General features: G+C 38.9%; 1 protein-coding gene across 1 annotated transcript in view; it reads left to right on the top strand.

The window, feature by feature from the left end:
- HLTF (helicase like transcription factor) overlaps positions 1-13376 on the top strand; it is a 49629-nt gene that overhangs the window by 1735 nt on the left and 34518 nt on the right. Inside the window, exons 2-9 of the mRNA XM_075004079.1 lie at positions 324-534; positions 1642-1808; positions 3993-4126; positions 9794-9897; positions 10712-10786; positions 11036-11227; positions 11316-11411; positions 12692-12737. Coding sequence (XP_074860180.1) covers positions 324-534; positions 1642-1808; positions 3993-4126; positions 9794-9897; positions 10712-10786; positions 11036-11227; positions 11316-11411; positions 12692-12737 — 1025 coding nt within the window. The remainder of the gene's footprint in view (positions 1-323; positions 535-1641; positions 1809-3992; positions 4127-9793; positions 9898-10711; positions 10787-11035; positions 11228-11315; positions 11412-12691; positions 12738-13376) is intronic.

Below are 13376 nucleotides of genomic sequence, written 5' to 3'. Positions count from 1 at the left end.
CTGGCACTGTTTGATACCTATGGAAGTGCAGGTAAATATGGTTTTAAAGTGGTGGTGTGTAAAAGAAACTAATGCTAATCCAGACAGCCCCAAATACTCAGTATTTTTAAATTAGTGTCTAGCACTGACAATAGTTTAAGGTATAACTTCAGTGAAAATGACGAGGTAAGGTGGAATGGTTACATAAAGATTTGAAACACAGTTTTATATATGTGGGAAAATTAAATAGATGCTTATAAAAGGGGATAAATAGTAACTGAAGCATTCATGCTGCTTTTTTTTAAAAAATATTGTTGCATAACTTTTATTTTGTCTTTCTGCAGTGATTCTGCCTGGAAATACTTGCAATTTCCCCATCGTGGAGGAGATAGGAACTATTCCTGTTATACATCTTATGATTTTTCTTCTCAGTTTGGATTAGAAGATTTTCTATATACAGATGATATTCCTGGGACGGATGAAGATACAGATTCAGCAGTTTTATTTGGAACCTTGCGAGGAAATGTGGTTGGATTACGTTATTATACAGGGGTTGTAAGTGCAGTATGAATAATAAAAGTGCTTCTAAATAGAGGTAGTTGCAAAGTGGGGGGAAAAAATTGAACATTTTGCCTTTTTGTTATTTAAAGTTTCACAGCCTTCCAGAATCTTCTGATCAATCATTGGGTTTTCTCATTCATTTGTGGGTATCACTGCTTCTAAGATTCTACATAGCTCCAAGAGAAAAATTAAATTGAAACCCCAATTTTAAATTCTAGAACTTATAAAGATATCTTTTATATCTCTGTTAGTTAGTTATTCTGGAGCTGGCTGGAGGAAATATAAAAATAACCTCCACGAAGTTGGCTAGTGGAAGGGAAGATGTTATCTCTTCTCAAAGTACTCTCCTGTTCCTGCTGTCTCCATTTGTACGCTCATTTAGAGCTGTGCAAACGTGTTTGTGGCTAACTTATTTCTTGACCAGATCCTCAGTGTGATGTGACAGCGTTGATGGATGAAGGATACTTTTGGTGGTCTAGGACGGGGTGGCCACTCTTTTTCATTGGGGGTCACATGGCAATTTTTTACATGTTCCAGAGGCTGAACACAAAATAGCCCCAAACTGCCCCACCCCCAGCTTAACTCTTCTTGGCTCCAATTCTGCCCATAGGCTTAACCCCTCTCAGCCCCAAACAACATCCCCCACCACCTGCCTTGCACAGGAGCTCCATGCACTGCCACTGTTACCCCCCACCCCCACTTCACCTCTCTGGGCTGCCCCTCATTTTTTCCACTGGTAAAAAGGAATGAGGTTGTTTGCTAGCTTTTATAAAGAGCCATGAATTCTGCAAATATTGAAATATGAAGTATTATAGGGTATGTCTAATCAGCTCACAGGCAGTGAGCCTAATGGGGTTTGTCCTAATGTTCCAAAAATACCTGTTTAGGCAGTGCTTGGAGGATCTAGTTCATGCTGGAGCTTGGGTTTGAAATCCCATCACTTAAATAACTTCTAAAATCGTTGGTATTTTGAATAAAGAAGTATTGGAGGTAAACAGCCTATTATGCCAAAATTATTTTTAAACTTAGCTTCAGAATGGCTATACCCTTAGATATTTTTGTAAATAAGTTGGAACTAAACAAGTCTCTGTTTTTTTTCAGGTTAACAACAATGAAATGGTTGCACTTCAGCGAGAGCCTAGTAACCCCTATGATAAAAATGCAGTGAAAGTGAACAACGTGAGTGGAAACCAGGTAGGCCACATCAAAAAGGAACTCGCAGTACCGTTGGCATACATCATGGACAACAAACTAGCAGTAGTTGAAGGGTAAGTGTGCTGAGCTTGCTAACACTAATGCTATAAGTGTAGATTCACCAAAGTGCTTCTGTTTTAATGTATTGCCATGGCGTCAGAGCTGGGAGAAAGGTTTCCCAGTGTTCAATGTAAACTGCCTAAATGAAGGAAGTAGCTAAGAGTGCTGAGAGCCACTTTCATTTATTTTGTGCTTTATTGTGCTGTGACTTTTACACCCCTGAGCAAGAAACAACACACCCTCTTGCCCTCTGAGCGCAGCAAGTTACAGTGCTGTAAAGTGTCAGTGTAGACATGATTTTAGTGTCATAGCAGCAGGCTATAGGCTCCATTACTGAACCATTCAGATAACAGTTCTTTTTCCTCTATAAATGACAAATTCTAGATGCACCAGTGAGAGATGAATTGATTACAAACTCATTTTAGAATTCTTACTTTTTGGTTTGGCTCCTGTAAAGAATTCTAGTAGGGCTGGTGAAAATTTTCTGTGTGAAACTTTTTTTGATGGAAAATTTGGACATTTTTGAATACATGTGTTCTCCTCCCCCCCACCCCCATAATGTATCTTTTTTCCATAGAATTTTTTTTTAATAACCAAAATATTTTATTCTAAACCAGAAAGGTTTCAGCCAAAATCTTTCAGTATTTTGAGGAAAAATTAAAATAGTTTCATGGAAAATTTTCAAGTAAAGGTTACATTTTCATTATTTTTTTTCTTCTATGGGAAAATTTTGGACTAATGCTATATTCTCGTATCTTACATGGACTTGTTAAAAAAAATTAGAAGTCTGGAATTCTAAAACATATCTTCTTGTTTTGGTTTCAAACATTTTAAAATGCTTGATATTTTAATCGAAATGAAGGAAATTTTGCAACTAAGTTATTTTAAACCAAAAACATTTCACCTAGAAAATGTCATAATAACAATTTTTATCTTTTTCTCAATTTTAGTAGGTTTTTTTTTTTTTTTTTTTTACATGACCAACTTTGAACAGAACTGATATGAATTTGTGAAAAGTTTTTGTGAAATCTGCTGCATTTTTGGTTCCCTCCTCTAATTCTTCTTCTCCTTCCTTATCTAAATAAAACTTTCCCTAGCTCTGTTTCTGGCACTTTGCTGCCTTTGCTTCCTGTTAAATTTCAGGTTCTTATTTCACAACATAGAAGTGTTGGAGTTCCCTAGTGCATTATTGTTACATATATTTTATTTCCCTTAAACAAATTTGAGGAGCTTTTGAACTAAGCTTGCTGGAACTTTGCAGAAAAATTCAGCCACAGGCTGACATCTTGCATGGAAAACTTCAGCCTGAGTGGGTAAAATTTCAAAAAGTTATAAGTAATGAACAGGATTTTATAATTGAAAGTGTAAGGCAAGTGTAACATTTGAAACTAACTGGCCCATCTATAATGTATTAATATAAAATATGCTATGAGACTTATTTTTACTTATTCTAAGAGTGGTTTAAACTGTTTTGATAGGGCAAAGGGCTTAAAGTGAGCATAAAGTTAGTTTAAGCAGTTATATGCTGTCATAGTGGTGTAAAAACAGGCCTTTGTGCAAATGAGAATCTGGCCTACTTATTTAATGTAATAGAAGTTGAATGCCTATGCTGTCACATGGGTTTGGCATGTGGGCCAAGTTAATTCACTACATGGCATCTTGCCTCATACAGCCAGTTGAAACTGTTGCATGAAAATTAGCTATAGAACACCATCTGTTGGTTGACTTCCCTCTAATCATGATAGTCCAGAGATTCTAGGTATGCCACAAGTACTTCCCTTACTATAGTTATATGTCAAATGAATATACTTCAAAAAGACAAAATGGGTGAGGATTTATATAACAGACCATGAATCCCATTGATGATTCAACCTGATGATTGTTTGAACAAAATGAACTCTACCATGCTTGTACCCATTTCCATAACTTTACAGAGACTGAATAGAAATGCTGTCCTCTATAGTCACACACAGAATGTCAGTTCTGGACTCTTCCTAAACAGAAAAATTTCTGATAGTTTTCTTAGGAGTCTGCTTCCTTGGTGGCAATCTCTGATACTTATGACTTACTTTTTCAGTGCTCTAGTGACTATGGACAAATTCCTTATTTTATGGAAGCATTAATTATATGTTTTCTTCATTGGAATTTGCTGCAAATTCTTTTACTTTTATGTGAGAGGTATGTTCTTTATTCTGAAGGGTTGTCCCTTATGGTGCGAAGAATGCCTTTACTATGCCTGTACAAATGAGTTTTTGGGGAAAAGAAGAAAATAAGCAAGCTGTTCTAGATAAATTGAAAATGCATGGATTTAAATTGGCTCCTCCTTTAAAAAGTAAGTTACATGTTTCTCTTGTTTACAAGGGGGGAGGGATAGCTCAGTGGTTTGAGGATTGGCCTGCTAAATGTAGGGTTGTGAGCTCAATCCCTGAGGGGGCCATTTAGGGATTGGGGCAAATAGATGTCAGGGATGTTGCTTGATCCTGCTAAGAGAGCAAGGGACTGGACTAGATGACCTCCTGAGGTCCCTTCCAGATCTAGGAGCTTGCAAAAATGGCAGTTGCAAACAGGGGGGAGTTTTGAGAGGGGCTCTTCTGGTGAAGAAGGGTCAATTTCCAGCATCTTGAGGTAAGCAGGTGTGTGGGTGTTTTGTGCTTGAGGGTTCTGGGCTTGTTTGTTTGGAGATTTTTGAGTGCTGAGCTGTTTGTTTGCTTGTTTGCAAGGCTGTTTGCTCAGAGTGGTAGTTGGAAGCTGTGAGTCATAGTTGGGATTGAAATCTAAAACTCTCTGCTCATTGATTGAGCTGTAGCCAGAGGGTGGGGCTATCGGGAAGGGCAGAGCTTTATAAACCCTGCTAGATAGCAACCAGGGAGCTTGCGAACAGGGCAGTTGCAAACAGGAGGGAGTTTTGAGTGAGGAGGTTAGAGGGCGTCATTTCCTTCTGACATATATATCCCAAGCCTTTAAATAAAAAGTCCATTTATATTCAGATTATTCTATAGAGAAGATGCAGGCAGAAGCCCAGCAGCAGAGCGGGGACTATCCTGTTTATTGCATAGAGTGTTACATGTATGACTACCTGCCCTGTGGGCAGGTGGCATATATGTGCGCTTGTTGCAAGGAGCTCCTGATCCTCAGAGATCGAGTTTGGGCTTTGGAGGCCAGGGTGGCTGAACTAGAGCTCAGGTAGGCAGAGAGGTATGTGGACGGGGCTTTCCGGGAAACTGTAGTACTGTCCCACCTCGAGTCTGAGAGTCCCAGTGCTCTTAAGGAGAATGAAAGGCTCAGAGGAAGAGAACATGCATTGGAAGCTCAGGGAAACCATCCCATAGTTGGGACCCTCCTTCCAAAGGATGTTACGATATTCTCTTGCACTGAGGATACCTCTCCAGGGGAGGGAAGGCCAGTTGTTAGGAAAAGGTAGGTGTTAGTAGTGGGTGATTTGATTGTTAGAAACCTAGATAGCTGGGTTTGCGATGACTGGGAGAACCGTATGGTGTCTTGCCTGCTTGGTGTGAAGGTTGCAGATCTCTCGAGGTATCTAGATAAACTAATGTGTAGTGCTGGGGAGGAGCCGATGGTTGTGGTACCTGTTAGTACCAACAACACAGGAAAGGGTAGGAGAGATGTCCTGGAGGCCAAATTTAGGTTGCTAGGAAAGAGACTGAAATCCAGGACCTCTAAGGTGGCATTCTCAGAAATGCTTCCTGTTCCATGCGCAGGGCCAGGTAGGCAAGCAGAACTTCAGTCTCAATGCATGGATGAGATGATGGTATAGGGCGAAGGGGTTTAGATTTGTTAGGAACTGGGGACGCTTTTGGAAGAGGGGGAGCCTATACAGGAAGGATGGGCGCCACCTAAATCAAAGGGGATCCAAAGTGCTGGCACTAAACATTAAAAAGGTCATACAGCAGTTTTTAAACTAAGAGATGGGGGAAAGCTGATTGGTGCAGAGGAGCAAGTGGATCGGACAAACTACTTTTAGAGGAGAATCCATCGATAGAGAGACTTTAGGCTTTAGTAAAAAAAGAGAGGAGGGGAGATATCAAACAATGGGCTAGATCAGACAATCACTTATAAAAGAATCTAATACATCTGGGATGAGAAGACAAATAAGCAGAGGCAAATCTTTAAAATGCTTCTACACAAATGCTAGAAGTCTGATTAATAAGATGGGTGAACTAGAGTACCTTGTATTAAATGAGGAAGTTAACATAATAGGCATCACAGAAACCTGGTGGAATGAAGACAATGTATGGGACGCAATCATACCAGGATATAAAATATATCTGAAGGATAGAATGGACCGTGTGGGTGGCAGAGTGTCTCTGTATGTGAAGATAATGTAGAATCAAATGAAATAAGAATTTTAAATGAATCAAAATGTTCCCTAGAATCACTATGGATAGTAATTCCAGGCTGTACTAAGAATATAGAAGTGGGGATATATTATCAACTGCCTGATCAGGACAGTGATAGTGACGTTGAAATGCTAAGGGAGATTAGAGAGGCTGCCAAAATAAAACACTCAATAGTAATGGGGGATTTCAGTTATCCCCATATTGACTGGGTACATGTCACTTCAGGATGAGATGCAGAAATAAGATTTCTCGATGCTGTTAATGACTGCTTCTTGGAGCAGCTGGTTCAGGAACCCAACAAGGAGAGAGGCAGTTCTCAATTTAGTACTGAGTGGAGTGCAGGATCTGGTCCACGAGGTCACTATTACAGGACCGCTTGAGAATAGTGATCATAATGTAATAACATTTAATATTCCTGCGGTGGGAAGAACACCTCAGGACTCCAACACTCCAGCATTTAATTTCAAAAGGGGGACTTATGCAAAAATGAGGAGGTTAGTTAAACAGAAATTAAAAGCCAGAGTGACTAGAACAAAAACCCTGCAAGTTGCATGGAAAGTTCTCAAATACACTATAATAGAGGCCCAACTTAAATGTATACCCTGAATCAAGAAACATACTAAGAGACTGAAAAGAGAGCCACCATGGGTTAACAGCCATGTAAAACGAGCAGTGAGGGATAAAAAGGCATCTTTCAGAAAGTGGAAGGCACATCCTAGTGAGGTAAATAGAAAGGAACATAAACACTACCAAATTAAGTGTAAAACTGTAATAAGAAAGGGCAAAAAAGATTTTGAGGAACAGCTAGCTAAAAGCTCAAAAAGTAATAACACAATGTTTTTTAAATACATTAAAAGCAGGAAGCCTGCTAAAAAACCAGTGGGTCCCCTAGACGATACAAATACAAAAGGAGCAATCAAGGGTGATAAAGCCATTGCGGAGAGACTAAATGATTTCTTTGCTTCAGTCTTCACGGTTGAGGATGTTGGGGAGATTCCCAAACCTGCACTGTTTTTTGTGGGAAATGAAACTGAGGAACTGTCCCAGATTGAAGTGTCATTACAGGAGGTTTTGGAACAAATAGATAAACTTAATGTTAACAAATCACTGGGACCGGATGGCATTCATCCAAGGATTCTGAAAGAACTCAAATGGGAAATTGCAGAGCTGTTAACCCTAGTTTGTAACCTGTCCTTTGGATCAGCTTTCATACCTAATGACTGGAAGATAGGTAATGTGACACCAATATTTAAAAAGGGTCTAGAGATGACCCTGGCAATTACAGACCAGTAAGTTTAACGTCAGTTCCGGGCAAATTAGTTGAAACAATAGTAAAGAATAAAATTGTCAGGCATGTAGAAGAACATAATTTGATGGGCAAAAGTCAACATGGTTTCTGCAGAGGGAAATCATATCTTACTAAGCTGTTAGAGCTCTTTGAAGGGGTTAACAAACATGCAGACAGGGGAGATCCAGTGGATATAGTATACTTAGATTTCCAGAAAGCCTTTGACAAGGTACCTCAGCAAAGGCTCTTATGTAAATTAAGTTGTCATGGGATAAGAGGGAAGGTCCTTTCATGGGATGAGAACTGGTTAAAAGACAGGAAACAAAGGGTAGGCATAAATGGTAAACTTTCTGAATGGAGACGGGTAACTAGTGGTGTCCCGCAAGGGTCAGTCCTAGGACCAATCTTGTTCAATTTATTCATAAATGATCTGGAGAAGGGGGTGAGCAGTGAGGTGGCAAAGTTTGCAGATGACACTAACCTGTTCAAGATAGTCAAGACAAAGGCAGACTGTGAAGAACTGCAAAAAGGTCTCATCAAACTGAGTGATTGGGCAACAAAATGGCAAACGAAATTTAATGTGGATAAGTGTAAGGTAATGCACATTGGGGAAAAAAATAACCCCAACTATACCTACAATATGATGGGGGCTAATTTAGCTATAGCTAATCAAAAAAGAGATATTGGAGTTATTGTGGATAGTTCCTTGAAAACATCCATGCAGTGTGCAGAGGCAGTCAAGAAGGCAAATAGGATGTTAGGTATTATTAAAAAAGCGATAGAAAATAAAACAAGGGGTATCTTATTGACCCTATACAAATCTATGGTACGCCCACATCTTGAATACTCTGTACAGATGTGGTCTCCTCACCTAAAAAAGATATCCTGACACTGGAAAAGGTTCAGAAAAGGGGAGCTAGAATGATTAGGGGCTTGGAACAGGTCCCGTATGAGGAGAGGCTAAAAAGACTGGGACTTTTCAGTTTAGAAAAGAGGAGACTGGGGGGGACATGATAGAGTTATATTAAATTATGACAGGTGTGGAGAGCGTAATTAAGGAGAAGTTATTTACTTGTGCCCATAATACAAGAACTAGAGGACACCAAATGAAGTTAATAGGTAGCAGGTTTAAAACTAATAAAAGAAAGTTCTTCTTCACTCAGCACACAGTTAACCTGTGGAACTCCTTGCCAGAGGAGACTGTGAAGGCTAGGACTATAACAGAATTTAAGAAAGAGCTAGATAAATTCATGGAGGTTTGGTCCGTAAAAGGCAATTAGCCAAGGGTAGGAATGGTGTCCTTGCCCTCTGATTGTCAGAGGCTGGAGATGGATGGTGGGAGACAAATCGCTTTGGTCCACCCCCTCTGCGGCACCTGGCACTGGCCACTGTCGGCAGAAAGGCTACTGGGCTGGATGGACCTTTGGTCTGACCCAGTATGGCTGTTCTTATGTTCTTATGAGCTTTGTAAAACATTTGTTGTTAAAAGAAACTTCAAATACTTGATCCTGCTTCTAGTCAAGTCAGTGGTAATGTTTCTGGGTTTCATTGGGAACATGATCAGCCCTGAACTGTGACATGGAGACTGTTTGTTAGTACAATAAACCTCCTTGTGAAAGAAAGGTGATCAAGAATTCATGTTAATTCTTTTCATAGTGTTGACCCAAAATATTGCTTCCCCTGTAAGCTTTTGCAAAAGAGAGGCTGGTGGCTTTTGGCATAAAATTAGGCCCATTTCTTTTACTTTTTTCTGACCAAGATAGATCATAGAGTTGGTATATAATTTAAAGGTGGATGAACATACAATGTTGACAGTCAAGTTGGGGTTTTATAAAATTGCTGAGCACGTTGCTGTAACTAAGTGCTTTGATATATTCAAAACAAAGATGAAAGAAATTGTATTTTAAAGTCTTGTGACTGGAGCACAGTTTCATCTTTTTACATCAAAACATGTTATAACACAAATGTAAACTTCACTTTTTTTCCAGAAACTCCTTGCACCAGGCTTCTTGAAATCAGTCATGCTTTGATATTTGATTATTGCAAACCTTATGCTGCACTTTCCTTTCTGTTGATATAATTGTGCTGAATTGTCAGCCTACTAAAATATTAGAAAACATAAGAATAAAATTGCCTAACGGATAAGCAGTACGCTTACATAGGCATTTCACATATGTCACAAATGGACATTACTTGGCAGAAACTTTTTGGTTTCTATTGCACAGGGTTGTATACAAAATGATATGGTGCCTTTTTGCCACTTGTCTCTTAACAGTCATCTCAGCAAGCCAAGTCTCTAACTGCTCAGTTTTGTGTGTGTCTGTGTGCGTGTTCTTCCTTAAATGGAACACAGGTTCAGGTTCAGAATTTGGTTATGGATCAAGCTGGATTTCTGGTAGAGCTGGGCCAAGCTATACTGCTCCAGGACATGCTGCTGTGCAGATGACAACAGAACAGGTGTGTAGTGGAATTTTTTTGGTAGTTACTCTACATTGAAAAGATATACTTTTAAAAAGGTGAATTTCCTGATCATGAAGGTGGGGATTAAGTCTTTTCATGGGCACTGAAGTATTGTGTTTGTTTTTTCCTCTGAAACAAATATCTTTTAAAGGCTACAGTAAACTTGAAATCTGTGTGGTGGGTGGCTTTTTTTTTTTTTTTTTTAAACCCCAAATATATCATTTTAGGTAGGTTCAGCTACTACCCTGCCCTAGAGTTCCTTCATCAGTTTTTATGGTTTTAAAGCCATTTTATTTTCTTAAATGTGTTTTATAAATCTTGTTTCATTGGGTTTTACACACAGCAACAGTGAAACCAATTGGACACCAAGTGCTAGTTCTGTCTCCCTGTTTTGCTTATTATTGCGAGTGTTTTTAGTTTGACTTTGTCCATCTGAATTTTCAAGCTGTGAAAAGCCTTGGTTTGCACTAGGGAGTTTCAAAGATTGCACCCACTTCAAGTCTAAACTTGGCCAGGTATAGTCAGCACCGTGAAGATTTTCTCATGTAGTTTTGCTAGTATAGTTCACTCTATTTTAATGCGTATCTTAATGCCAAGCTAGGATCTGAATGAGGCTGTTCACCCACTTCTGGATTCTCAGGTTGTCACATTTTCTCTGTTGCCTACTTTCCCAGCAGCAACAAATTGTAGTGGCTCCAAGAGTCATTTGGGTATCTGGGTATCCATATGGCCATGTGACTGGCATATATTATGTCAAGTGTTTAAGGTAAAAGCTGAGTTTAGTTGCAAAATCTGTATTTCTGCATTGCAGCTTAAAAGTGAGTTTGACAAATTGTTTGAAGATTTGAAAGAAGATGATAAAACTCATGAAATGGAAGCAGCAGAGGTATTGGTTCTCCTTACATAAGCCCTTTTATCACACGTTAAATTCAATGGTACAAACTTGTATATGACATCTATATGCATCTTTAAAGTTTAGCAGTGTCAGGCCAGAATAATGAGTTGCCCAAAGATACCAGTTTATTTAAATAAAGTTTTAAGATTGATTAAATAACCCCTTTTGGGAAGAGAAGGGGTGAGTATGTTTGATTAATGTGAAAGATGTATAACTCTTTTTTTTTTTTTAAACTTATAGGCTGTTGGAACACCATTACTTCCGCACCAAAAGCAGGCTTTAGCTTGGATGGTTTCACGTGAGAACAGTAAGGAGTTGCCACTGTTTTGGGAAGAGAAAAATAACTTCTTCTATAACACACTTACAAACTTTGCTGAAAAAGAACGACCAGAAAATGTTCTTGGAGGAATACTAGCTGATGATATGGGATTGGTAACTTTGTCGTACTTAAGTCAAACTCTGTTCAAATTTGCTAATCTCTGGAAAAATCATAAATGACATTCTTTGTATTTTTATCTAGGGTAAAACACTAGCAACAATTGCGTTGATTCTTACCAACTTTTGTGATGGGAAACCTCTTCCTGTTAAAAAGATTAAAAGTGATCATTTGCATAAGGTGAGATTTTTTTTTTATTTTTTTAAAGGGTAGATGTTGCATACCATGACTTTTTTGTAATCAGTTTCTTATAGCAAGTAATCAATAATCCTTACCTCATATCATTTTATAGGTGAGATCGTATTGTTATGCTTGGGATATCAAGGAAGAAGCAGAAGGATATGTTAAATCACTAGGGCCGTGTCTACACTAGCCCCAAACTTCGAAATGGCCGTGCATATTCCCATTCCCATTCCTATCTGGGAATAAGGGGACTTCGAAGTAGGCGGGGTCCTTTCGAAAAGGAGCCCTGTCGGGACGAGCCGTGCGGCGGCGAGGTGCGTGAATTTCGAAGTGCTGCGGCTGCCTGCATGCTAATGAAGCGCTGAATATGTATTTCAGCGCTTTGTTAGAAAACTTCGAAATGGCCATTTGCATGGCCATTTTGAAGTTTGGGGCTAGTGTAGACATGGCCTAGTTCTGTTTTAATTAGAGGGCATTGTTTATAAATTTATTTTTACATGCCTCTCCCCCTTTAAAATAAAATGGTCTGTGTATTTTAACTTAAAACAATGTACTCCAGGGAAGAGCTAATATAGCGATCTTGAAAACACATTTTATTCAAGTTCTATTGAGTTAATTCATATAAAATCAAACACAAAGGTCCTTTTTAACAGTATTATGTTGCACAGCTAAGTGTTTTTTCCTCCATAGTTTTTTCCTTACATAGCTCCCAAAAAATATGAAGCAGAGAGTCTAATATTGGGTGTGGAGAAACACCTCAGACTAATTTACTTTCTGGAAAACCTTCTTACCAAATAGTTTATGGTTTAAAAAAACATGGGGTGGGGCATAGAGGATTGGCAAGGTTCTTTTAGATTATCAAAGTTGTCTGTTGCTGAGCTCACGCCTTTCTGATAACTGTAATTAGCTATGCTGTGGACAGAGTGAGTTAGAGAATTTACTAATTATTTGTATTCTGTACATGAGTGCATCAAAATTATATGGTAGTGCTTAGTTTCTGGGTTCAGAATAGTTTGAAAAGCTTAATGGCTAATTTTGCTTCCATTATACTTGTGTACTTAAAATTTCTTTCTGCCATTTTCAATATCTGCTTTTTTATTATTTTTATTATATGGATGTGTTAAACTCAATTTTTTAAAAGTTTTTGGTTAATATAGATGCATGACCACTAACCCAGTTTTTGCATTCAAAAATTATCTGGACAGATTAAAACAGTAAATAGCACATTATATTTGTAATGTAATAAAAAGTAATAATGTACTGTTGTTTTTCCTTAGGAATTCGTCACTGGTATGAAAAATGAAGGACATGAACTTTTGAAAGGTAACAGAAGATATGAAAGGACACACAAAAGTACTTGAATTATTAATACTTCATTCTAGCTCTAGAACAGATAACGTAGTAGCATACCACGACTCTAGTATTAGAATAGTAATAAATAATTATAGTTAGTTGCAACCAGACTGGAAAATTCTAGATCATCACGTTTGAAATGGCTCATCAAAATGAATCCAGTTCGATGAACTTTTGCCAGATCACAAGTAGGATTCTGGCATTGCCCAGTGGAACCCTGCATATTTGCCTGGGACATTGCTGAGGAGCCTCACCGTGTGGGCTGCTCTGTGGCAGCTTTGCTATGCCGGAGTTTTCAGACTCCTACATAGCTGAGAGCCTGCTAAATCTGGAAGGCCTGCCTCTTAACTGGGGCCTGGGTCCTGACTCCACAGCACAGAATCTGGAAGCCCCAAGAAACAGAACTTTAGCCAAGGCTCTCAGCCTAGGTTGCCTGTCCTTCAGTAAGGAGCTGGGAAGCCATGAGAGCTCCCAGGATTATTGCCACAGATCTTGGACCCTGGGAGTCCTGGGATAGTTTCTGATGGTCTGTAGTTTCAGGGTAACCATGCAATACATACTGCCTCTGACTGGGGACCTAGGGTCATAGCTCTGTTCTGGATGATTTTA

This window comes from Carettochelys insculpta, chromosome 10, assembly GCF_033958435.1.
Source record: "Carettochelys insculpta isolate YL-2023 chromosome 10, ASM3395843v1, whole genome shotgun sequence".
NCBI classification, from domain to species: domain Eukaryota; kingdom Metazoa; phylum Chordata; order Testudines; family Carettochelyidae; genus Carettochelys; species Carettochelys insculpta.
This window is presented reverse-complemented; position numbering and strand designations above follow the sequence as displayed.